At 47.7% G+C, this 26,956-nt stretch overlaps 1 protein-coding gene across 9 annotated transcripts in view; it reads right to left on the bottom strand.

The window, feature by feature from the left end:
- The window catches only part of EBF1 (EBF transcription factor 1), a 283,485-nt gene extending 258,204 nt beyond the window's left edge, over positions 1-25,281 (bottom strand). For 4 of the 9 annotated variants that reach the window (XM_055812620.1, XM_055812621.1, XM_055812622.1 and 1 more), the window contains exons 1-6: positions 24,308-25,281; positions 22,743-22,899; positions 22,361-22,424; positions 22,041-22,096; positions 12,831-12,904; positions 5,731-5,799 (exon numbers count right to left, since the gene is read on the bottom strand). In XM_055812620.1, coding sequence (XP_055668595.1) covers positions 5,731-5,799; positions 12,831-12,904; positions 22,041-22,096; positions 22,361-22,424; positions 22,743-22,899; positions 24,308-24,441 — 554 coding nt within the window. In that variant the 5' untranslated portion in view covers positions 24,442-25,281. Of the gene's footprint in view, positions 1-5,730; positions 5,800-12,830; positions 12,905-22,040; positions 22,097-22,360; positions 22,425-22,742; positions 22,900-23,211; positions 23,627-24,307 lie in introns of those variants that run through there. The other 5 variants (XM_055812624.1, XM_055812626.1, XM_055812627.1 and 2 more) reach the window with 2 other exon arrangements.
- Between the last annotated feature and the right edge of the window lie 1,675 nt (positions 25,282-26,956).

The raw sequence follows: 26,956 nt of genomic DNA, 5'->3' as shown, positions 1-26,956 counted from the left end.
GAAAGAGGACTGACACTGCATGCATGAGGAGTGCTGGTAGAGGGGCTGTCTGAATGTCTGTGTGAGAAGCATCTACTGATCAGAGTCTCCCATTTATCTCACAACAGCTCAAAATGCCTTTGGTTGCCTAAGTCATGTGGGAAATGTTTTGGGTAATGCTTCTCAGCTGCATCAATCACAACAAAATCCTTGAGGATGTGTGTTTCAGTCCCTCCCCTCTCAGAAATGTGTGGGTTCACAGGCTCCGGGAGCTCACATGAAATGCTCGAGGCCAACTTCTGCACATCTGAATGCCCTGCTTAGAGGCTTAGAGGGTTTAGGCAGCACAGCCTTCATAGACAGCCTGGGAGACATCTCTGTGCAGTGCTGGGGGTAGTCCTCTGTCGCCTAGTTTCTGCTCCCCAGACTCCGTCCCTGCTGGATCAATAATTCCCATCTGGCTCTAGAAGGGACGTGGCAATGAGGCAAGACTTCCCAGTACAAGACTCAAGAGAATGGCCAGATATTCAGGCCCAGGAGCATTTTATCACTTACGTTGAGGTCTACCAGAGAGCACCACGCCAGCCCTCCCGCTTGCAAAACCCATCCAAGGACCCAGGCCATACAGGACCCACAGCCTCCTGCAGCCCTGTCCCCAGCATGGGCAAAGGGGGAGCAGGAACACCAGCACACACACATTCCCCCTGACCCCAGCCAGCCAGGTTCAGGTACCACATATGGCCAGGGGGACCAAGGTTATGAGCAGGACAGGGCAGAAATGGGGACTCCTGCAGAGGGACCAGTGCCAAAGCACCCAGCATCATCTGCCGCTTTGCTGTGACACCACTGCTATGATGAGCCCTTGTCCCTGTAGCCTGGGTGGGGATCAGCTGCGGTGCTGAGCCCATCCCCTGCCGCAAAGCAATCTTCAGCAGCTCCCTCCCAAGCAAAACCTGCCTCATCCTCTTGCCAGCACCCCTCCCAAAGCTGGCCGGCTCTGCCAGCCCGCCTGCATCCCCGTCACCCTCCCTCCAGGCATGGAAAGCTACTGCAAAATGCATTAATCGCCGCATCTACCTAACAAGTGTGTTTGTGGGGAGGATGCAGTGAGTGTGATACAGTCTTCTGTGTCATTTTTCCACCTGCCCGGTATTTAGGATGAAAAGACAATCAGGCCCGTAAAATACAATCCACTACGTGATGACTTGTAAAGCAGTAAAATGGAGACATTGAAAGTCATTCACGCCTCTTTTCATGTCATTGCACAGTGAAATCCTACCCACAAACATAAAAATTTTCAAGTTAAAGGCTGAAAGATTTCAAAAACATATGTAGGTGAGTTAGCTCCCTCCATAGCCATGGCAGCTGGGTATGCTGGGGACAGATTACAGAAAGCACCACCAAGCATCCCATACAGGAGGTGTCAAAAGCACAGAGACCTTTGAAACACTGGTAGCAGGTCATGCCTTAAAAGGTACCTTGGTGTCACCTGATAATAAAGTGTAGAAAGTACTGCAGCCTCCACTCCACGAGTCCCCACCCTTGCTCCACGGACAAGAGCTCTGATTGCCCTGGAAATGCATAAACTGCCTCTTCAGAGCCGGAGGGAGCCTCGTTGCTCAATAAATTGCATCCAAAGCAGCATGTGAAGAACTTCAATGTATTGCCAGGCAAGGGTCTGAAGACACGCTGGTGATGCTCACGCTGAGCTGCTACCTAAGGGTACACGGTCTCACCCCGGGGGGGCCTCCAGCACAAAGCCCATGGACTTAGACCACAACTGAAGTTTATCTGTCCAGAAGAAGGACAGTGGTGAGATTTCTTAAGTAGGTCTCATCTGTATTGGTAAATCTCAGCAAAGCTGATTTCAGGTCACCGTTATCAGCTTGCTCAAGTACTCTGTGAAGAAGCAAAATTTGGGGGGAACCAGCAACTTCCAAGCGGGCTGTTTCCAGCCCTTTTTCCATGCAGCATCACAAACTGGAGGTATATGGTATCGATCCTAAATGTTGAGATTTTTCTGCCGCTATATTTGGAATTGCAGTGGTTATTCCTACTTTATCAGTCTGTAGGACTCCTGTTTACTAGATGAAGCCATAAAAGGTAAAGAAACCCCAGCAGGCATGGGTAACACCCTTAAATATCGGTCCTGACAATGGGAAATTGGGTGGAAAATTTTGGAATGGAATGCTGAGAGAGGAGCCTCTTTCCTGAACCAAGGAATAATATAAAGCTCCACTTTCTCCCCTATGTGACTTTTGTCATTATCATCTTTTCTGATTCTTACAAAGCAAACTTAATTAGGAAGCTCTCTCATTAGTCTTGCAGAAAAATTAGCACAGCTTATGCTAATTACTCCTGTAAAATTTAATAAACTCGTTGAAATGGGAATAGTCTAATGAGGTTTTATTTATTGAACTAAGATAACTGTAAGGAAAAAGGTTAGGACAACAGGATATCCAGAGTGGTAATAAAACTACAATTTATTCAATTTCTTCCCAGGAATTTTATTGCAAACCTTTTAAATTCAAATATGAGTTACAATTTGAAAGTTAAATCAATCTAGAATTTAATTTAATAACAGGAAGTGCTCTGTGTTTTCTTTAAGTGTGATTACAATACAGCCCTGCCACCGCACCTTCAGGACGAATTGTGTGTTTGTGTGGTGACAATAATACCCCTTTTAAAATGAGTTCCTGTTCAATCAGAGCTTCATCTCAACACATGTAACTGGATTAGCGATAAAATATACAGGCTATACTAAGAAGATGATTCAGACACACATGCAGGTTTCCAAGAAATTTCCTTGAAATGACTGCTCTATAAGCATAATAGATTTATTTTGTTCTCCAGAGAAAATTCAGATCACTCTACGAGTATAAATTTCTTTAGGTCCCTTCCACTGCTGCATCTGCTGATACTATAATAGAGCAAAGTATAAAGCAGTTTTATACAGGATAAAGTCATATCCTATTTCAAACACAACTACAGACTTTTTCTTTAAATCCCACATTTTGATTAAATAAAAATATAGGATTTACTTTTTATATATATCTAGGGTTTGAGAAAGAATACAACGTGCATAACTTTGAAGTTGCCAAACAGCCTCTTTGCCAAGTTCACTAAACCACTACAAAGACCGAGCGCGCTCTATCCCAAGTTTCTCTAGCCTTATCAAAGAGAATTAATCAATCCAAAATAGTATTCCAGCATGTAAGAAGAGGATAGCATTTCCATGTAAGTACATATGTCAAAAATCCCATGGATAGATCCTACATTAAATTCTATGTTAGGTCAGAGTCTGTGGATTCGCAGGATTTGAGGCAGGAGTTAGATTAAATCCATAGGCAAGACTTTATCAGAGCGTGAGGCATGTGGGAGTGCTTTAGCCCAAATGGCAAATGAATTCTCTAAGCTCACATGCAAATAAAAAGAGCTAAATATGGTTTCGCATCTCAATTGACATAACAGTTAAAAATTGTGCGCATGGAGAAGCGACAATGGAGTACAACTAAACACATGTTCTGACTTGTGCAGGCGTTTTAGTGTTAGAACGATTTTAAAGGACTCGTTTTAAGGTAAAAAAGGCTCCATATAGATCACTTCATCCTTTCCAAACCAAAAGGGGGGAAAAAATGAATAGGATAAATGTCACAAGAAACATCACTAAAACCACTAACTGTATAAAGCACATACTTATTTGGCCTAAATTGTTTGAACTAGCCCCGGCCAAGAAAAGGTTTTAAGTACCCTACTGGGACAGATGCGAAGCGGCAACAATAGAAGCCACACTAATGCAATCCAGGTAACACAATCCTGTTTCAAAAACACGGGGAGGGCTAATTACAGTACTGCTGAGTCAAATTTCTTATACCATTGCAACCCACAGGAACAGGTCAAAATCAAATGTTATTCAAACCACAGTCATATCAACCTTCTGTATCAAAGTCACAATTTAAAACCAAGTGAAGAACTTAAAAGCTTAACCCGTTCACAAGCCGGGCGTGATTCAGCATAGGTGGTGAGATAGGGTCTGTATTATCATCTTTACGTTACGTTTAGCTTGCATTTTTAAAAAAATAATCTTCAGAACCGGTACCTTTTGCATCAATTTACGTAAAGACTGATAAACCGATCACTGCTAGGAAGCTAAATCTGTTTTTTTCATGTAACTGTTTTCTTCATTTTGCAGGAAGCACGTAACAGACAGCATCTCTGGCTCTCATAATTTAAAATGATTTGCAACTAGCAGTTTTGCATACTAGATAGTTAAACAAAATATTTCCGTAAACCTGCCATTAGCATCTTAACATCTCACTTTCCAGTACAATGAAAAATTCATGTGAATTTTGTAGCTTTCATGTTGCTCAAAATGCCACTCTAACACCATGTTTATAGTGTTCAACTCTGCAGCGTGCTTATAAAACACATCTCTATACAGCTTTCACTGGGGGTTTTCTTCCCCCCACTTTCCCTGGTACTACCTAATGCTCACAGAAGATGAAAATATGCCTAGTTAAAATAGATAGAGATATCTTCTGAGATTTAAACACTCTCAAGATTACTTATTACCAAAACACTTGCTATAAGCTTCCAATATACACACTTTCTTACCAAATTCAAACGAGAGCTGTAAATCTGGGAGTCTGGACGAGCACAATGCCAGGCAAGGCCCTGCCACAGCCCTGGACCACTCTGCCTGTGGCACCCAACGCACCAAACCCTCGCCGCCTTCCTCCATAACACGGATGCTTTGGCACGGAAGATACTTTAAACTTAATATCGCCAACATTATCTCAGACAATAATGCAAGGAGAAGCCCACTATTCTGTGCTCTTGCCCTTATATGTGTAGGTAGTTTCCCTTCAGGGTCCCTCTATTCACAGATTAGTGCAAGGGTATTGCTTTCCTCAGCTGATGACAGACACTTTCAGTGCTTCATGGCCATTTAACTCTTCTAGAGTAACGCTGCATAATAACCTGGTTATCACACATGGCTTCGTACAATGAGTTTGGACAATTAAAATGTAAAAATTACTATTTGGCTACCATTTTGCATAATTGGCAAGCACAAAAACTACACATGGCTCAGAACAACTAAAATAGATGTATTGTACTCCAATGATTTACCCAGTGATATCAGATTAGCAATATGGATCCGTTTAAAAGCACAATAATTAAGACAGGCTAAAATGAATTAATCAGCTGACAATACAGTCAAAATAGTATTCCAACCAAAGAAAATAAGAGGAGGGAAAAAACCTTACTTTGCAGATCTATTTTTTAACTGGTTTTATGCATAAATAAAAACCTTAAAATGTAGATGGATTGCATCCAACAGAACTACTGTAGCTAAGTGATAATGATTCAAACATTTTTCAAATAAAAGTTAAATATTTATAAGCACCCGACCACATTTCATAAATCACAAACTATTATTATTTTATTCCTGAAGCTTCCCTGGCATAGCATGTGAATTGAGCCACAGAAAGTCAGAAAGAAAAATCTCCTCTTTATGCACATGAATCAGTTACAAGAACTGGAGCCCTCCAACGAGCAGGTCGCTCCGTTATCCTCTATACGGCCCTTCCGTGGCAATCGCAATTGCAAAGCACAACTAATTCGGTATCAAAAACAAAATTTCATCCATATATACTCCTAATTCTTCCCCATTAGCAACACAGGGCAGGTGTTTCATTATAATGAGGCGGGGGAGAAAGAAAAATGGAAGGAAACAATAGCAGTCCTTACCTGTCAATTATCACTGGATCTGATGGAGTCTCATTTCTGTTGCCACAGCTTTTCTTGTCACAACAGCGGCTACAGAGCAAAAGTGAAAGGATTTAGTGCGACCATTACACTGTAAAATCATCATTATGAACATGGTAGGTTCAAATTGCCGGCTAGAGTTACCACTCGGTCCCTGCCTGGAAATCAGTCAAATGTAGTGGGTCACATATGGGTTAATTACTATGTTTAACTTCTTGCACAGCTGGTTAGCAACGGAAAATATAAAAAGAGAGGGGTTTTGCCCCTTTCACAAATAATAATTCAAGGATCATCCAGAACAGGGAGACCTGCCTATATGTAGCCTCTTTTCCATAGGGTTTAACAGTTGTCCCACATATACTCGCACACAAAATAAGGCAGCTTTTTTTACCCACTGAGCCTGGGGTTTACATTTGCTTAATGTTTATGTTACAAGATACTCCTGCTTCTACACAATTCTCAGCTAGCGGGAAACCTCCCCCCGAAATCCAGAAGCACAATTATTCTCCCTCCAAGAAACACTGTTGTTAATGGGGGAGCTAAAATGCAAGCGCCATCAGCAGCGGCTTTTTTATGCTCGAGCGTGCCTGTTTCCCCAAGTTTTCTGAGCATGTTAATGATCGCTAATGCCACGGAGAGCACAGCTCCGGCGGCTGGTGCCCTGCATCAGGTCAGATACAAAGCAGGCATGTGAAATATAAGCTCCGTCTCCCAAAGCACTGCTCCATCGCTGACCTCCAGGCTGGGATTCTTTTGAACTAAGGTGCCTCATTGTTTCCTGAGAGAAGTTAAATCGTTGTTTGTGATGATTCCTTGTCAGGGGTTATTGTCCATTAGGAGCCACAAATATATTGCAGGTAAGCTCACAGGCAACATATACGTTTCTAATCAGGGTGGGAATCCCCTCTGGTGCATCTAGAGCTGCGGCTGAGCAGTGTGGGGGCTGCCCTGCTCTCCCCAGCAGCCCATCCAGACTGACGAGACCAAGTCACAGCTACATCGGTGAACAAAACCTCGGGCTTTCACCCACCCACCCTCCCCAGGGATGAAACACCCATCTAGAAAGGAAAACTCCTGTTTGCAGATGTCCCTTAACAGAAAATCTAGCACTGGAGTCAAGCTTCCCAGGAATAAATAAAAAACCAACAACAAAACAAAACAAAACAAGAAACTCCTGGTCTTCCCAAGCCCTCCTTGGTCCCCAGGGACCTGCTGGACAAAGCCTGGGTAGCTCCTGTGGGGTGAGGGCTGCAGGGACCCCATCCCACCGTGGCACCAAGCGACAGGCAGTGAGGACCACCCCATCTGCTCTCTCTGGCCAGACCTGAGTGCATCTCTCCATTCAGTAAACTTCCTGGTAAACCTCAACCACAGGCAACCAGATCTTGGAAACCACCGAGCTGGTTCCAAACGACATCCCGGGGACCTGCGCATCGCCCTTGTTTCAGCGGGCAGCTTTGGGCGGCTGGCAGGAGCGACCACTGCTCGCACTCCCACTCAGATGAACTATTTTCTTTTCCCCAGAAGGTGGAAGAACATTAGGGCAGGAAGAAGCCCTCAGAAGTGCCATGCTATATAAATAGCCCTGTTGGGAGTATGACAAAGGTTCTCTTGTGTCGCTGAACAATAGAGTGAATAATATACAGTTACCCACCAAGATTAGCAATAAAGCAACTAACCACACTAAAGATAACAAAAAAAAGGGGGCCTTTTACAAAAACAGCCTGTTTAAACATGGTTTAAAAAAAAAAATTGTTTTCAAAGAGAGGAAAATACATAATTCTTTTCACCGCAAAAAGCTTCAAGGCAACTATTCAGGGCTGAAACTTTTCACAGTTAACACATGTGCGGTATCTTCATTTCGGTGGAAGTTACATTGTTTGGGATTGCCAAAAAAAACTGCTTAATTTTACAGCACAATACCACAATTGATCCACCAGAAAATGCAAGAGCCTTGGCACCCAGAAAGTATTAAAATTTAGGAAGGAATAAAATATGCTGTAGGTAAATAGTCATGTGGACGTTCGGGGGGCTTTTTTGCCTATAAAAGGACTTGTCATTGGAGTGCAGCTAGAATGTGTGGGGTGAGAAAATTTACCCACAAACAAGGCAATAAAAACTGCTAATCATTTTTAAATGATTAAAATGTAATTAGAAACAGAGTTGGCACAAGTTAAGACAATGCAGTTCTTGTGACTGAAGCAAATCAGGGCTAGTCCTGACATTCTCACAGCAGACTGGAGGGACAGAAATTGCCACACTTACTCAGGCGAGCAAAGGTTCCCAGGCTCCCAGCCCGAGATGGGCAGATACCACCAGCCCGGCAGCAGCAGGCTCAGAGGCCAGCACCTTCCCGGGGTGCCAGCCCAGCAGGGGAGCTGGCGGCAGCGGGGGCCCGGCACAGGGACACCTCGGTGTCACCTCCTGCCACCGGCGGGATGGAACCAGGCACTGGCCGATGGGGAAAGCCTGACTTCGGGAGCAGAGCGAACACCACCTCGCTCGTCGGGTGACCCCCTTCTTTGGGTGGGGCTTCCCAAGGTGCACCCCAATAATCCCAAGGAACAGGAGGAGACCTCACTCCTTGTGACGTGGAAGAGGTGCGCAGCTGGCATGTCCCACCGTCTAGTGGCTCTGTGAAGTGAAAGGAGGCCCCAGGTTTTCTGTCATGTTCTAGATAATTATTTTTTAAACCTTACCTTGCCTTTTGCATTTTTCCCCCCCAACAGCAGAACGCCTCTACCCTCGTTTTTCTACACAGAGAATTAGCATGTGATAGAAACCCTGAGTTGGAGACCTGGTTGCAAGGCACGAGACATGCTTTTAATTCAACTTGCCTCGAAAGCTTTGGCTTTTAGTGCCTACTTAATCTTGGAAATAAGTTCCTAAATGCTCAGCACCCTTTCTCCTTTTCCAGAAGGAATTTTAAAATTCCCAGGAGCTTCTCCAAGTCACCCAGAAACCCTCCATCTCCCAGCAAGGCTCTGTGAAATCACAGGGAGAAGCGCCCAGTGCCGACTTCTTGCAGCCAGGAGGGCAAGGACTTCTCCTCGGTGACGCCTCTCCCCCAGCAGGGCAAGGAGCCGTGGTTCAGGCACATCCCATGTTGGCCCACAGGAAAAGCCTAAAAAAGTTGATTTGTTTGGGAGTTTGCATGTTTTTAAAACAGGTAATCCTTGATAGTAATGCAGCCTCTTGCCATCACGACCTCATCCAGCTCCTGCACCCTATCTCTGCCTACCCTGGGTTTCCCTCCCCCTCCTATGGACCATCCTCGCCACTCCCAGGGTTCGTGCCCCAGCCCCACACCATCCTCATCCTGCCCCGTCACAAGGCCTCCCGGTCCCGTGGCCACCAGCACTCCCAGTTTTTGTTGCTGCCTTTGTCCTCCCCCCAGCCCTCTGGGGACCTGCTGCCCTCCTGCCGTCTTGCTCTGTATCTTCCTCCTCCTCTTCCCTTCCCTGCGCTGGAGCATCGCTACCCCTCGGCTGCCCAGCCCTGCTGCGGGCACGCAGATGGCCTCCTTGTCCCGCTGGCTGGCACCCCCAAATCCCTGCCGTCCCCACCCTGCCTTGGCGGCTAGGAGCATCGCTTGCAAGAGGAGCCCTGCTTTGTGTATCTGCGCACTCGGGCTTTCCACGGGGACAATGAACAATGAGAAATTACGGGGCGATGGCACGTGGCCAGTGCAAATGCGACTTTCCGATCATGTAGCTGCCAGGCTCTAACAAGTCGTTAGCGAGTCAGTGTGGGAGATTTTGCAGAAGCACCCAGCGAGGTGGGTTCCATCCCGCAGATGATGCGGTCAGGACAACCCCCTGCCCCAACAGGCTTCTCACCCTGAAGCGTGGAGGTACAGGAGCTTCTCGCCAATACAGCTGTAAGATTTTATTTTACACAGACAAAAACCATATTTTACTCCAACCTCATTCTCAGAAATCACTGAACCATTTTAGCTGAAACTTTCCAAAGAAAGTCAGCCTGAGGCTGACACCCTGCAAAGGACATTTCAGCCAGAACAGTTTAAGTTTGGCAAAGCTGTAAGCCACTGAAGGTTTCATAATGGAAATTGTTGAGGCAATATTAACTATAGATGTCCCTCCCCATGCTGCCTACAATACTAATAAATTCCACTGAGGCTGTGAATTCTCCCCAGCTATTAACATTTTCACCAACAGTGTAGATTTTTATATTTGACAAAACACAATGAAATCCTTTGAAATAAACAGCTACCTGAAGCAAACCTCAGCCGCACTTTCCTACCACAACCAGGACTCTCCTACACATTTGAATTCTTTGTCTTATCCGTGCCATAGTTGTAGTATACTATAAATACCCAGCTTTGTCACATAAATGCAAAGTTTTATTGTGCAGTTAGCCTTGATAGAAAGCACTGCTGAAAGTTGTTTAGAAATTAAATATCTAAAACAAGCTATTTTAAAATACAGAGCCCTCACTATTTCATGTCTGAAATGAAGAAATTTCATCTTAGGGAGAGCAAGCTGTCTTTCACACCATATGGCTAATGGTAGTGCATAGCAATTAGCTGGGCTGATTAATGGGGAACAGACTCTAATTTTATGCTTATAATTGAGGCTGCATTTGCACCCCTGGTGCAAATTCAGCACATCCCAACTTCCACTTACAACAGGCAAGAAATCAAGAGAAACAGAATGGTATGAAGAGAGATTATTTTTTCCCCTTCTAGACCCCTAAAGAGCATCAGATTTGCAATTTAAAAGAGTGTTAGCAGCACAATAGATGACAGATTTGTGCAATAGGGTCAAGCGGCCTGGTAAACAAACAGCACCCTCTTCTTACACATGTATAGGCAGAAAAGGAAATGGGCAATATCTAATATGAGCTGTTAGAAATTTGAATATGTCTCCCCCACCCACCAGACACACAACGTTTGCCTACTATGGTCAGATATTTTTTTTAATTTTTTTTGCTACCTCTCCACCTTACGGTTATGAAACACAAAGCAAGGACTAGCAGTAAACAAATAGAAGGAGAAGAATAAAGCTCCTGATCCAGTGAATTTTAAGAACAAAGAAAGTGTGAAGCGCTTTAATAAAGGGAAAGTGCACATCTTTCCACATTCCCAGGACAGAAACAATTTTGTTTCAGTCAAAGTATATTGAACGGCCGTAAATCTTTGGTGCAGGTATTTGGTCTTCTGGTTAAAACTCAGCTCTCTATATAAAGTTTCAATTTACTTCTTACTCTTTATGTTTCTAAAGTATTTGTAAGAAAATTAATGCATTAAAGTAGGTGACCCTTACTCTTGATGGCTCAGTGAGTGGCAAGCAGATGCAATTCCTACCTCAACACCTTGCTGTTTGGGAATCAGGAGGGCACATCACCCAGGGCTAACAGAACATTTAGACTCTGACGCTGTGGGCACTTGAGCATGTGCTTAATTTTACTCACATGAACAGTCCCACTGTTTTACTGGTCTATTACAGGAGAAAAGCAAAGCACACACTTCAGCCTTATCAGGTCAGGGGCCTCCTTTAATATTTCCATGAATTGTTCCTAGCTAGGTATCTAGTGTGAAAGTGGTGCTAATTGGGCCAATGAATTTTAGGGCAATTACGAGTTGTCAGCACGACTGGGTTTCCATTTGGAAAAGGAGAACTGGCTGGGAGTCCTCAGCAAAGCAATGCTGCAGCTCCCAGCACCAGCAGAAGCTCAGGCACCTCTTGGAGATACGCGCCTGCTGTGACCAGTCTCAGATTGTGATGGGTTAGCTTTGGTTTCCTGGAAGAAGACAAACCTACTGAAGGAAGCAGCCTAGAAAAATAAGACATGGAACTAAAATCCCCCAAATCCAGCAAGGACAAAGCTGGGGGTGCTGCGCAGGGTTTCGCCCAGGCTGGTGAAGCATGGGGAGCAGCTCCTTCTCTGCCGGCATCGCAGCGCGCTGCCCTCCTGCAGGGTTTTATCAGGGAGGAGCTGCCGTGGAGGACAAAACAGGCAGATCCCCAAGAATGAAAAAAGACACTTTAAAAAATTCAACTAACAGAGAATTTCCATCTGAATATTATGTCTAAAACTCTCCCCCACCAGGAAACCCTCATCCAAGTTTATTCTCTTAGAAGTGGGTACTAGTTTTTACCCTCAAGTTACTCCTTTTTAGTAAATGAGTTTTGTAAAAGTTACAACGCATGCAATGGCATTTTTACAGTCTTAAAACAACTGATTGTAACAATAAGCTTATGCAAGAACGCCTCGTCTTCCACCAGGGAATTATTTTCTGCCATCGAATAACATGTAACAAATGATTTTTTCAGACATGCAAAAAACACCCACTAACTTTAATGAGACTGCAAGGTCAAGCTCTCCTAGGTGTCGGAGGGGTCTGTGGGAAGATGCTGCCTTCTCTGGGGTAAAAAGGAAGTAGAAGAGGTTTCACCTATTTCAATCAGCCAGAAAAGAGAAGGAAGCAGCTGCAGAAGTACCGTGTTCAGGAGGGAAGTTATCTGACTGTCCTGAATTTAAACGGCCAGCCCCAAGCAGGCATGTTCAGGGGAAGAGAGCACAGGGCAGAGCCAGATCTGCATGGGGAAGCTTAAAGAAAATCATCAAGAAGGCACCTTTTGCGTGAAGGAGCATTGCCTGCTCCACTCCGGCTGAGCAGGGACCTGGAATGAGCAGCAACCAGGACAAAACGGGCCTCCTGACCTCAAGTCTTAATGTGCACCCAGCAAAACAAACCCAAAAAATTACAATTTTGTCATTTTACTGAGAAGGTTTTGTTGGGGATTGGGGGCAGAGAAATTTATTGCTAGAAGACTATAACTGGCTGTTAATTTTGGTGAGGAGACCTTTTGTGGGCTACAGTGTCTAAATGAAAACTAGTAGCATTCCGTTAAGAATAACTCTTTATAAATAATTGAAAACTAGTGTGATGACTGAGACCTTGCTGCTAATTACACACACCGACCTGTGTTATTTTGGGATTGTTTAATGCAAGAAAGATAAATTTAAGTCTGAAAATAGCTGCAGGTTCAACCTAGATTTTGAGAGACAGATTCATCTTCTCATCACTAATTAACTGGAAGCAGGGTATTTCTTACCTGCACATTATTTCATGCGTGAGCAGAACTCGGCACATTTCTGGGTTCTTGTCTTGGCCTTCATATACTATCGCCTAAAAACAAAACACATTTTTAGCTGTGCATCAAGTTGAGTTTGGAGAAAATAAAAATGCGTTACCATAACCGAAGGCGCAGCCGGTGTTGCAAGCCGAGTTGCAGGCTGGAGAGACTGTGTCTCCCCCGAACCTGCTGCAAGACTTGCAGTTGGAAAACAACACAAGCTGAGTACAGCTAAATTCCCTCCTCTCCGTTGCACATCTCTCCAGCGGTGTGTAGGTTGGGGTTTTTTAGTAGTCAAGACAACCACAATTTTCTTTTCAATTCAGAATAAAATATAAAACTAACAGCACTACAAGGCAGGGGGGAGGGGGGGGGGGGCGGAACATCAGGGTTTGGTATACTTTGGGTCCTATTCATTAAAAAAAAAAAACAAAAAAAAACCAAACCAAACAGAAAAGAGAGAGTTCATGTATTTTTAATTACAAAAGCTGCACAGCCCAGGCATTTTCCTGGTAGCTCCTCAGAAAGCGCCTGGGCCTGACTCTCCACTTGAACCTCGTGATCCACCGCTTTCGAGAGAGCAACTGAAGTTAGAGGGATATAAATAAGTGGGAAGCAGGCCCTACCAGAGCAGAGGATACCAAAACAAACAGAGGATCAACCAGCTTGAGAAATTTGACTCTGAGATAGCATGGGGAGAACCCTCTAAGTTAAAACTGTGGAGAGGCAGCGTATTCACATTTCAAGAAGAGTCTATGTTTGCAACGCTCCCAGCAGCAGAACCAGCAGCGATGGCGAGGGATCGGCATTACACGCTAACTAGGTTAGTGCTGGCAGCCCACTCAGTACAGGCTTTCCATCTGATCACGACGGAGTTATGTTTTCTAACCACCCCTGGTCCCAGGCGCCAGCCTCCCAGCAGCAAAACAAGAGTGAAAAGAAGTTGCCTTTGCAACAGCATCTTTGGATAGCACTGAGGTTCCTAAATCTTTTAGGGTGCCACTCCTGACATGGGATCAATGGTTAGAGCCCCAGCCTTGGAGAGACGTCCACCTCTGCATCTGAGCATCAACCTTGACCTTGGTGTGACCTTTTCAGGCTCTAAAATACAGACCTGAAAAGAAGTTGGGGAACAAACTGCACATAAAATGACATCTGATGTGGGTATCCCTAAAGGTAACAGTAAAATAGATACTGAAAATAAAATAAAAAAAGTATGCTAGATGGATGAAATACATTTTATGGAATAGACCACTTTGAAATGGAAATGTGGAAAATACTGAGAAAAAAGAAGTTATCTTAATATACGATGAAGTAAGGTCACATGAACTGCTTTCCCAGTCCTTACAAATATAACCCACCAAGGGTAAGAGGGGTTGCATCTGCCAAGGGGGCATGGATCTCAGGGCGCACAAATCTGGAGAAGCATGAGCTGAATTTCAACACCGTTTTAATTGTAATATGTGATATTAATATTATGCATTGTAACATGATGTAATGATTCCATAAATAGTATCAGGAATGGGACTGTGTTGTCTTTCTAGTTATAATTTTTTCATTTCAGTTTTGCTATGTGTGCATTCCCCTAAAACCCAAGAGCCAGTGGGGAGGTTTTGTTGCTGGTAAGACAGAACCAAGGCCACTGATGTCGTTGCAACTAACAGGTACAGAGTTTCTCCTGACTGTTGCCCCCTCATTCCCACTCATGAGGCACAAAACCTGTGGACCCAGCACTTGTGTAAAGGGAACGCAAAAGCTGTCGCAGGCCACGTGCAAAGTCCCCACAGCATGGACACCAGCAAACCCCTCTGACCCCAGCTGGGACCCCAGTGCCCTGCTTGGTTGCGGGCCCACACCTTGCGGTACCTCCACATCAGTGGCCAAGAGAGCTACAGAGGGTCTGCAAGAAGCCTAGGAAGACCGCACCACAGTCATCCACGTGTTACACCAGGAGGTGCGACAAAAGCAAAAGATCTTAATTACCATGCATTGAAGGGGAAGATAGGGAGAAGCTTCTTCCAGCCAAAACCAGGGAATCAAAGAAACCCGCTGACACTTGATGGGGTCAGTTAGTAAGGACATTGCAAAGACTCCAGAAACCCCCAAATCAGGTTCCCCTGACAGTGGGACAGGCCAGGCTGCAGGGAAGCTCACGGCACTTTTTAAACTTCATCAATAATTCAAGAATAATTAGAGCATGGGGGTAATGAGCAGATCCACCCCCGAGGCCTTCACCGGAGACCAAAGCCTCCAGCCCCCATTTGCCTCTAGACACAGCAGGACACAGGGGAACGGCGCCTGAGAGAGGACTGATGGACTTGGCTCGTTCTTCTTAGACTTTCAAATCTTAAAATAAATGTACCCAGTATGGGTTATCTTGTTACTGGTGAAGCCAAGGAAGCACTAGAAATGACAAACTAGAGCACAAAATTTACTTTTCTTTTTTTTTTTTTCCCTCCCCTCTCTCTTCCTCTTCTCTCCCTGCTGCTATGCTTACTTAACCTCCAGGTACCCGCTTAAATAACTCAACTAAATAGCAATAATGAACGGGCAGAGTCAACACTGTGGTACATAATCACCTTGTCTGTTGTGTTTAGCATCAGTGATCCCTTCTTTGCACGCATGACATTCTTCTGCCTTTCTCTACGTTAAGGATTTGCTTTTCACTTTATTTGCATTTAATTACCGATGTTGTACCCATGCACATTTAGTTTTCTCTGCATTCAACGCAGATACCACCACATAGCCTATTCCTGCAGGAATCTTTAGGAAATTCGAGGAAGCAGGAGGAACTGCTGAGTTCATTTCTAAGCAGCTCATCCCCAGCTCCTGTTCCTACATCCCAATTTACTCGTGCAAACGGGTACGTGAAGTGCTGTTTACGTCCATGAATGGCTGCCCGAGAGCATTGCAGACACTCCACCGCCTCGCACACTGCGCTGCTCTAAAGCACTAATTCTACAATTAGTTTCAAAAAGGAAACAGGAACTGCTAAAGTTTCAGATCGTTATAGCTGCCAGAAGTATTTTTACAGGAAGGGTCTACAACGTTACTGTTGTGAAAATTTTTAACTGTAAGATTTGAAAAGCTACTCTTAACAAAAATATCTTTCTTCCTTTTTTTTTTTTTTTTTTCCCCAATTATTAGTTTTTTAGGTTCAGGCTTTAAAAGAGGGTGATTGCGGCAGGAATCCTTGTTGCGCTAACAGCGTTGTGATTTTGTCAAATAGGGATCACATTAATGAGAGATAAAGTGAAAGTTACAGTGTATAAACTTAGACCACAGCAGAGCTAAAAATAAGCCTGCAAATACACATCAGGGTTGCACAACAAAACCCCAGCAAAGGAAATGCAAAATTATAGACTTGTTGGGTTTTTTTTCTTTTTGTTTACTTCATGTAGTTTTAACTCAGTGTTATTTCCTAAGTGTTTCAGAATAGCTTTTCTTCTCCTGAACAACTGAAATATTTCCCAAAAAAATTCATCTTCCATTTTGTAAGCCATTACTCACCCAAGTAACCTTTCCACAAGTTGTCCCAGTGAGAAACAATCACTTATGCACAAACGGATTTCAAAATCAGGCCCCAAAAAATTAGTGTCAAAATATAAGACTTCCCCACTTCCATTTAAATACCACTGCATAAAAAGTTAAATCAAATGCAATTCACTGCTTGACAGCGAATAAAAATTACTAAATTGAGCACATCACAGTCGTTCCTAGACAACAAGTGCATCAAACAATTCGCTTAAACTTTTCAGTGACAGAGTTCATAAAAAAAAAAAAAAAAAAAAAAAAAAAGGAGTGAGGGTAATACAAAAGGTTAATCCACTTTTTCCCCAGTAAAGACAACAAGATAAAACAGTGAAAGAGTTGACGAATAAGTTGGAAAAATATAGAGCCTGATTTTGCCCTTAACCATTCCTGAATAAATCCAGATTTATGCTGGTACAACTGAGGGCATAATCGTCTTGTGGTGTCAGTTTGCCAGTCAAGCAATCCTGCTTTCTGAACTGGATGAAAAACAATCTTGAAGGAATGAGATCATGGTCATTATATTATTCAGTTATGTCATGGCCTTGGTTTTAAAAGAGTAAGAGGAGAGAAATCACCAACATGCACCTAAATCTACTTGCTTTCAAATTCCTGATCTGTTCCACAAAACAAACTATCTCCTTGACTGAAATAAAGGAGAAAGAAAAATGCGTCAAAATGCGGGTCTTTGCAAAAAAACAGAACTAAAATGATTTGGAATGACGTATACAGCCATACACACAGAAAATAAAATCCTGGCCCCATCGAATTCAATAGGAGCTTTGCAATTGACTTCAGATGGGCCAGAATTTCACCCAGAGAGGATTAGGCTTGTATCCACTATATATCTACAGAGAAAATACTGTGAATTACATTTATTTGGCTTGGAATACTTAACCCTTAATTAGCCAAGATTCTACCCCTTCCCCAGGCAAAATTTCCACTCATCCCAGTGAGGTTTATCCCGGACAAGTAGCGCAGCGCTGGGTCCCAGGGGGAGGACGGTTAGTTCTTGCTGTGTCTCTCAATGCACAATTCAGAAGCATCTAATTATTTTATCCAGTCTCCCTCTGCCTTTGATACACAGCCTGCTTATCGACATATTCACACAAATTAAATAAATTTATCTCTCCTAATATGTTCATTTTTAATGGTTTTCAAACATTCACATGGAAACAGCTCTAGCGTAAATATCCCAGAACAAATGGCTGTATATTATACAGGAGGGAGCAGTTGGGCTGCCAGACTGGGAATGCACCAGGCCATCTGGCTCAGGCAGTCTCTCCAAAATCCTCAGCTTTGTTTTCACCCTCAGACTCCAAACAACACATTTTCCACTGTGATGAGTTTACATTTTCCCAAACACAGGTCCTGATCATGCATGCAAATTCCAAACTTCTCCATTCCTCTCTGTACAAGAAAATTAAAATCACCTGCGCTTCTGACATCTCACCAAAGGCATAAGAAAGCTGCTAAAATCTGGCGCAATGTAAACTTTCCCCGTCACAGGGGTTAGGTTTTGTTTTATGTTTGTGTGAAATTTCTCCAAGTCTGCTGAGGCTCCTCTGAACTTATTGATAACATTTTTTTTCCCCATGCAAGTAGCTGCCAGAGAAGGGCCATGCTATGTATTCACAGAATAGAGCTGATCAAATATCTGCAGACATCAGAGAATGATAGAGAAGTCAACAGAAAAACTATTTGCATCCAGAGTTAAAGTGCTGAAAAAAAAGCAAAATATAAGCAGAGTCTAAGTCTGAAGGAAGGCTCTTTGACTCATGAAGACTCTCAGCAACAGACAATAGCTATCGTGCAAAACTTATGATTTTTAAGATGCCTGAGCCATATTAGCATCCGTTATATCTTATGGATGAGAACGGCTGAAGGAAAACTGGGTGGGGAACAAGTATTTCAGATTTATTTCCTCCATCTTTCCTAATAGTGAAATATCTCAACTTTATGAAAATACAGCTGAAGAAATAGAAGGCATCTCCTCTCTGTAAATATATTAACATCCTTAGACTTGCCTAAAAACTCCAGTTTTATTAAAGCAGACATATCTCACCTTTTGCAGGCAATTGCAAAATGCATCATTGTTAGAGCCAGACCTACTGCGGTAGGAGCTGCTGCTTTACAGAAAGCAACAGCTATAAAGTTTGGGATCCTACAGGGTTTTGAACGCATTAGGGATGCGATCCCAACACAAAATGAGGTGCCAAGATAACATAAAAGAAAATTTAATTAAGCCAGTATTGATGCTGAATGTTGTTACCCTAACGGAAAAGAACTTCCCTGCAACATTAACGATTTGCTTATAGTATTTACAATTTTTGAATGACGAGGGCACATTTTGGAAACGTAGCGATGCCCCTCAAAGGTACGTAATTCCCATCTTGCCCAGCGCTTCTCTGGGGCCACCACCAAAGGCCGAACACATTATCCCTAACATAACTCAAAACGATGTGCTTTGAGACCAGTCCTGCCCGGGTTTCCCTTTGAGAAGTCCCACAGCCCAGGCTACCAGGAGCACACGTGCAGCAAAAGCTTGTGTTTTGGAACAGCGCATGCATGGTTCATACCTGCACCCCACATCTGCCCTGGGATGTGGTTTGCAACAAAATTCCTGGTTCCTTCAGTAACGCTAGTCCCCAGCCCTACTTCCCATACTGCATCGCAGCTGACAGAGAACACACACACACACACACACACACACACGTGCGCGCACCAGGACGCATAGATCCCCACATTCCACCTGACAGGATCCTTGCCGTGAGTTTCTTAGCTGGGCACAGCCACGCAAACAAATCCCCAACTTATTCAGACCAAGAACTCTACAGGAGCAGGACCATCTACTATTTATTGCATACACAGCATCCAGCGTAGCAAAGCCCTGCCTGCCTACCTGCTGATACAACGCATACTGCTGATGGGACATTTATGGTAAATCTATGGGCAGCAATCCTACATACAGAAACCAAGGGCTGATTTGCAGAACCGGTTTTATTTTATCTTACCCAACTTAACAATCCACAGCTGTACAAAACCTTGCAGTTTATAACTGTGAGACAAAAAGAACGCATTTAAATCTGATGTATCCATATTTAAATATATAAATATATTTAATATAAAAAAAGAGCCACAGTTACTTTCCTGTATGATCTGGGGAAGCTAAATCATTCAAGCTTTGCTTCTGTGTGATTTTTAATTTGCCACCAGAAACCTCAGAGTAGCTGCAATTTCAGTCTGGGAATTCACATTATTGAGTGTGTGAATGCGCGTGTGTGAGTATTGAGAAGATACTCGCCAGCTGAAACATGTACGCTTCTGCAACAGTTTCATTTAAAAGTAATCTTTTCATTATCCAATTTGTTCTGAGCGTCATGCATTAAAATACTACACCTTCAAGTAGACTGACAATATATATTTAACTTTCATTAAAAATTAAAGAATTTTCAGACAGTCTTTGCAATATTTAATTACAGTTTGATGATTTGAAAGTTACTTGAGAAGCCTCTATATAATTCACTGTTGTAAAATATAAATGATATATTCAACATTTGGGTGAGCTTCTGTCATGTGTTGTACTTTGCTTCCTAATAAGCATTCAGTAACCGAAGCTATCCCAACTTTGAAATAATTTCACTTTCAAAAAGAAAGAATTAAAAAAGAAGAGGAGGGAGAAAGTAGCCCCCGGCCCCCCAAAAAATTCAGAGCAGCACATGCCACAGTTTTGACATGACAATGCCCTATTTTTCATAAGCAATTATCGTCATGCCTAAAGAAATTATATGCATGAAATTAATACGTAAGCAAACATGTTTGTATCTAAAACAGCCTTTCGCTCCCTGTTTTCTAATCTAAGTTCAGGCAGCTTTTGTTCTTAAACCCTCACTCCTCAGCTCCACTGCACTTTCCCCAAAATCTGTAATTTGCACTAACTTTGTTTTTGTAAGACTTCCTGAAATCAGACAGACTTTTTTTTGCCTTCTTCATTGTGAACGTGCTTTAAAGCTACACGGTAGGTTTTACAAATAAACTGTATCTCGGGTTTTTTTTCCCCCCTTTCTCTCCAAAGACCCTCTGATGACTTGATAATAATGAGAGACCAAGAGGTCAAACAGTGCCTTAGGATGAACTCTTCATATGCAAGATGCCTTTGTTAAGAAAATTATTTTGAATCCGCTGCTCTACATGAGTTCAAGGCTCTGTTTTCAACAGGATTATGAGCAGAGGCTTCTGCATTTCCGTAACGATAGGAAAGCTATTTAAAGATAATATTTATTGATAGGGTCTCTCATACGGTCCACAGTGAAACACATAAGCTCCAAAAGGACTAAAAAGAGCTCATGCATCAGGAAGACTTTGTTACTTTTAACACAAACTAACCAGTTTGTCCCTGAAAAACAGGGAATGGCAGCAAGCTTTCCAAGATTTGTTATGAGGAAGGGTATGTTGCTCCTGTTTTAATTCCTACAAAGACCGGGTTCTATTTGGAAGCGTGTAGTTTTGCAGAGTTCAGATACATAGTGGATTGTCTAGTAAAATTCATCCAAGTAGTTCCTTTTTTCTTTTTTTTTTTTTCTTTTTTTTTTCTGTTGAAAGACAATCTTCAATAGCAGGAAAAGATGTTTTGGGACCATCAAAGAGAGTTTTCTAAAACAAACTCAGCCCTTAGAGCTTTATGTTTTGCTGTAGACAAGAAACCCAAATACAAGCCAAGAGTTTTTTTCCCTACAGACAACATACAGGGACTGACTTTTCCTATCGTATAAAAAAAAAAAAAAAAGCTTAATGTTTTTCCTAAATAAAATTTCAGCGTTTTCTTTAACAAGCAAAACAGATTAGGAGTGGGAAAACATATCTGAAAGATAGAAAGGCTTAACAACGATCCCAACTATTTAAAAGAAACGTATTACGAAAGTAAAACATTCTGCCAGGAGCAGAAGCAGCAGCTAGAGTAACCAATTTTTAAAAAAGAGAGAGAAGGGGGTTGTTGAGCTAGTGCCCTTGTACAGATGCTGCTTTCCTACAGGAACGTATATTTTACAGGTAGGCACGCACGTTACCGCTCCGTGTGGGAAGCTCAGAGCAGGCTGAAAGCGAGGGTGACGGCGCTGGGACCTGCCGCCCAACAGCCCTGCTCCGCGCCCCGGGGCAGCTCCCGCACCCCACCGGGCCCCGACCCGGTCGGGCCGCCCGGAGCCCCGGGACCGGCGGCGGCGAGCGCCGGAGGGACGCGGGGAGCGCCGCAGCCGCTGCCGGCGCTCGGTGGGCGGCGGGAGGCCGGAGGTTAATTCGCATTAATTAAGCGGCGCAGCCCGCCCCAGCCCGGCCGGAGGGTCGCCTGCGTGTTTCGGAGCTCCCAAGCGCGGCGGCAGGCGGGGTCCCGCGGGGACCCTCCGCGCAGCCCCGACGCCGGGGTCGGTCCCCGCGGCTCGGCCCTGCAGCCCCCGGCGCTGCGCGGAGCGGGGATCGCGGCCGTGCCCCGCGGGAGGCGGCAGCCCGTGCCCCGCCGGGGCCGAGCCGCTCCGCTGCAGCGGCGGGGGCGGGTTTCGCCTCCCCGGGCCGCCCCGCCGCGCTCCCGGGGGCCGCCCCGACGGCTGCCACCCCCAGCACACACACCCCCCGCCTCCTCCGCGGGCGTCCCGCAGCACCTACCTGCTTGGTCATCGAGTCGATCAGTCGGACGTAGAAATCCTGCTCCGTCCTGATCCCTGAAACAAGGCAGAGGTGTGAGGAGCGGGGCCGGCCGGAGGCAGCCGGGGCTCGCCCGAGGGCTCGGGCCCGCCGGGGCTCCCGCCCGTGTCCCCGCAGCCCCGGCCGCGGTGCACCCAAGCACCGAGCGCAGGGATGCGCGGAGCGGAGAGGAGCCGGGGCAGCGGCTCCGCGGCCTCTGGTGGGCTTTGCAGCCGAGGAGCCGGCGGGAGGGCAGCCAGCGGGGGGTGGTGGGGCTGACACCGGGGGCTCCCAGCCCTTACCATTGCTGTAGAGCAGCTGCAGGCGGTAGTGGATCCCGTTGTTGGTCTTTTCGCTGTTGGCTTCCTGAAGTCAAAGAGGACACGGGAGGCCGGAGGTAAAAGGGGAAAGAAAAAAAAATCTCATATGAAGCTTCTCCATCATTCGCACATCGGATGCCCCCGGCTCTGGACGGGGCAGCTCTCAGCCCGCTCCCCTGCCCCGGACATAGCGAGGGATGAGGGGACACCCCCTCCCCGGCTGCCCTCCGAGACAGAGGGACAGTAAGGCGCCCGGGAGGCGGCGGTGGCTCCCGGGACGAGCCGGTGCCGCGGCCCCGGGGGAGCGGAGCGGGGAGGGCCCGGGAGAGGCGGCCGAGCCCCCGCGGGGCGCCAGGCTACTCACCTTCTCCTTCTCCACGAAGCCCACGAAGGCGGTGCGCTCGATCTCCACGGGCTGCCCCTGCCGGTCGTACAGAGCCAGGACGAAGTGGAAAAAGTTGGACTTCCTCAGGTTGGAGGGAGGCTGCTTCTCGAAGTGAGCCCGGGCCAGACCCACTCCGCTGGGACCAGAAAGACTCGGGTTAGCGGCAGCCCCGACGACGCGGCCTCACGCCACCCCCCCCCCCCCCCCACCCCCCCAGCCGGCTCCCGGGCCCGTGCCTTCCCCGCCGGGACCCGGCTGGGCTCCCCCCGGGGCTAAGCATCCCCCCACGCCCCCCGAGGCTCTTCCCTCCGGGCAAGGGGAAAGGCGGTTCACGCCGAAACCCCGCGGAGCCGGGAGTGCGGCACAGCCCCGACCCCAGCCCGCCCCAGGGCCAGCCCGAAGTGCCAAGAGCCCCCCCCCCCGCCCCCCCCCCCGCCCCGGCACCCACCAACCCTCCCCGGGGGCCGTGCCCGCTCGCAGCCGGCCCTGCATAGCGGAGGGGCCGCGCTCAGCCCCGCCGGCGCGTTGCCCCGCGGAGCGGCATCGGTCCTGCCACTTCTCAAAGTCGGCTCGGAGCTGTCACCCCAGCGCCCATGTGCCTTATCTTTCAGTTTCAGTCCTGCGAGCCTTGCCTCCCCTCGCACGGGTGGTGGGTAAACACCGCGACGGCAGCCGAGGAGACAACTTGAAATATTTCAGGGTTGTCCCTGCAGAAACTTTCCCTTCCTTAGAGGGCTCCAAAGGGAGGGTGCGGGGCGAGGTGGGGGACACCGGGGGATGTCAACATTAAACTGATGCCTGCTCCAGGCTGCGAATCCGGCATCAGGGTTTGGGGTTTTGGTTTAGGGTTGGTTCTTTTTTTTTTTTCTTTTTTTTCTTTTTTTTTTTTTTTATCCTGTAGGGAAGAGGATGGGGAGAAGGAGAAATAAGAGGGAAATCGAGGCTGGGCGCAGCTTCGCCAAATCCACCTCCCGTTTGAAGGGATTTCTTTTATAAAAAATCTAAGATAAGTGGCAGTGGTTTTGAAAATGGGCTTCGAATTAAATTCCTCCTCGAGAAAGCTTTGCAAAACTCCCTGCTTATCGGAGGAGAAGGAGGGAGGCTGCTGATTCTGACAGGGATAAGAAAGCGAGGTAGAGAAATATATTTTGGATACATCCGTGCACAACTCACTGCTTATCGGAGGAGGAGAGTGTCATTTGGAGATCTTAAGACAAAATCAGCAGCAAACATAGTTTTGCAAACTCCTTCCTCCACGCGAACACGACGGGCTAGAGAGATTAAAACCCACCTATTCCTACCTAGTGAAACTCGCCGCTTCCTTTATTATTATTATTATTATTATTTAATAAAAAGTCATTCCTACGGGACAGGAGGGGTAGGTATTTAACTGGCGACATCTGCGCGAAACTCACTGCCGTTAGCAGAGCTCCAGAGCCGGCTTTTTGTTGGCGCGGGGGGAAAGGCGCTGCCCGCGGGGAGCTGCGCTGCAGGCGGCTGCGCCCCGGAGCGCGGAGCGGGGCGCGGGCGCGGAGCCTGCCTACCTCTGAGCGGCCGTGCTGGCGTCCAGGACGCCGGCTCCCTGCATCCACGTCCGCACCGCGTTCATCCCCGCGCCGAGGGGCTCTTCCTTCATGCTGCTCCCACTCCGCTGGATGCTTTCCTGAATCCCAAACATGAATCAGAAACAACAGCGCAAATCTTCCTTCTTTACTCAAAAAAAAAAAAAAAAAGTAGTGATGAAATCGCCAGGCGGACTGTTATATATGGGGTTTTTCTCTCTTTCTCTCTTTTTTTCTCTTTCTGCAGCTGATGTCTGGAATCAAAGCAAGTCAGAGAAAGCAAACACAGGCACGCACATTAAAAAAAAAAAAAAAAAAATCCAGAGGCAATCAGAGCCCGGTTTTGTTGCTGCTGTTTGCTGCGTGTGCAGTTTGTTTGGGTGCTTGGAGGGGCTGGCGGGGTGCTGGGGGCTGGTTGCAGCGCTCGCAAGCCGGAGGAGTACTTGAAGTCCCTTTTGTATGAAGACACCCCTCGGATGGCAGCAGGAAAAAAAAAAAAAAAAAAAAAGAAAAAAAAGAAAAAAATCTCAGATGGCAGTTTAAGAAACAATAGGACGAACGGGAGCTGCGGCAGGCTCTGCTACATCAAGTGTCATTTTCCAGTGACAAGAGAGGCAAGTTCCCCCCCCCCCCCTTTTCCCCCTCTCTCCTTTCTTTCTTTCTTTTCTCCCTCTTTCTTCTCTCCTCTCCCAGCCGAAGCGCTCTCTCCTCCCTCCTTCAGCCGCGCAGGAAGCGAGTTGCCGGAGCCGGGCGCACGCCGGGAAGGGAGCGAGAGGGGCGCACCCGCGGCGGCGGCGCGGACGGACGGCCGGAGGGAGACCCTGGGGCTCCCAGTGCCCCCTCCCTCTCCCGCAGCGCCGGGGCGGACTCGCCGTCTCTCCCTATGGGAGCCACTTTGACTGTCCCCGCCGCCGAACACGAGCCCCGCAGCCCCGGCGGGCGGGGGGCGGGGCCGCCGCCGCCACGCCCCCTCATTTGCATCGCGTCACCGCTCCCCCCCCGCCGCGCCGCCGCCAATGGCCGCCCGCGAGTCGCCGCCGCGGGGGCGAGGCCACGCCCCCGTCGTTAGCATAGCCCCGCCCCGTCGCCCCGGTCGGCCCGGGGGAAAGTTGCCCCGACCCCCCCCCGGGTGGGGGGGGCATTAATACAAACGCGATCGCGCCTTTGTTCAGCAGCGAGGCGGCGGCGCTGCCCACCGGGCCGCCCCCGAGCCAGGTACCTGCGGGGGGATAACCGGGGGAGGGGGCGGCACGGACACCCTCCGGAGGGGCACCCTGCTCCCCGCCCGGGCCGGCTCCCGGCAGCAGGCCGCCGCGCTCCTCGCTCCGGCGCAGCCGGCGGGGGACAAGCGGCAGCGCGTAACGGCCGGGGTGGCCGTGCCCTGCCCTCTCCCCCGGGGCCGCCACGGCCGGTCCCTCACCCGCGCCAGGCTGCCGACCCCCGAGCTCCACTGCCCGCAGGCGGGGCTGCCCCCGCCCCTGCTCCGGGAGCGCCCCTCCGGCGGTACCCCCCAGCGCAAACACCGCTGGAAACACGCGTGGGGCCAGACCCGCCCCGGGTCCCGAAAAGTTCCCCACTGCAGTTCCCCAGATCCCCGCTGCACCCCTCCGGCCGCCCCGGCTCCTGCCCCGCTCCCGGGCAGCGGCGCACACCATTTCCGAGCAGGACAGTTCACGGAGAGAAGTCCGGTTATTTTCCCCTAGGAAGTCCGATTTTTTTTTTCCAGGCAAACTAATAATAATAATAATAAAACCAATTCCTGCTCTCACTGGGGAAGCGCTGGGCGGGTTGCGCGGCGGCGGAGCGGCGGCAGTGCCCACCGCCCTCCCGGACCTGCCGCTCGTCCGCCTCCCGCAGCAGCCTCCATCCTTCCCCCCGCAACTCGCCCCGCTGCCCGTGCCTCGGCCACCGCCTCCCCACGGGCTCTGGCCGCGGAAGGGAGCTCGCCGCCCCGGCGGCGTGGGTTATGCCTCCCCAAATACAGGCTTGCGCGGCGTTTGCGCGTAAAGTGAAACAAAACCCGCTGCATCCCGGCAAGTCGGGCTGCTCGCCCTCCCCAGGGCGATGTCACACCGCGGGGGCTCAAGGGGGAGCCCCCGACCCCACTTGAGGGAGGGGAACCTCTGAAGTGTCTGGGTTATCTCTGAATTGCTCCCGTGTCTCGTGTCGTGTCCCGTCCCCCCACACACACCGCCCCGTCCCGAGGTGCGGAAGATGCTGCCCCGGGCGCGGCGGGGGGACGCTGGGACGGGCGGCTGCTGCCCGCCCCCTCCAGGGGCTGCGCAGGGCCCCGCGGGGGGGCAGCGGAGCCCACCGGGCCGGGCCGACCCCACAGACGACCCATCGGGAGCACAGCTAAGGGCTCCGACCCGGCCCGGAGAACAGACAGCTCATGTACAACACGCTATAAGCACCGGTATGCAGCTCCATAGGCACCCTCAAGCAGTCTGACAACTCCATAGGACCCTTTTCCAGCCACCTGTACATCACTTGGTATGCAGCAGCCATGAAAGCACACCGCTAACCCTCGGCCAGAGAGCTCTGCCTCCACTGCGGGCACGGAGCCCGCTGCCAGCACCTCGCTGGCAACGAGAAACTGTGCCCGATCCTTGGCTTTACGCGAGTCCACAC

This window comes from Falco peregrinus, chromosome 8 (genome assembly GCF_023634155.1).
Source record: "Falco peregrinus isolate bFalPer1 chromosome 8, bFalPer1.pri, whole genome shotgun sequence".
Classification (NCBI taxonomy): Eukaryota; Metazoa; Chordata; class Aves; order Falconiformes; family Falconidae; genus Falco; species Falco peregrinus.
This window is presented reverse-complemented; position numbering and strand designations above follow the sequence as displayed.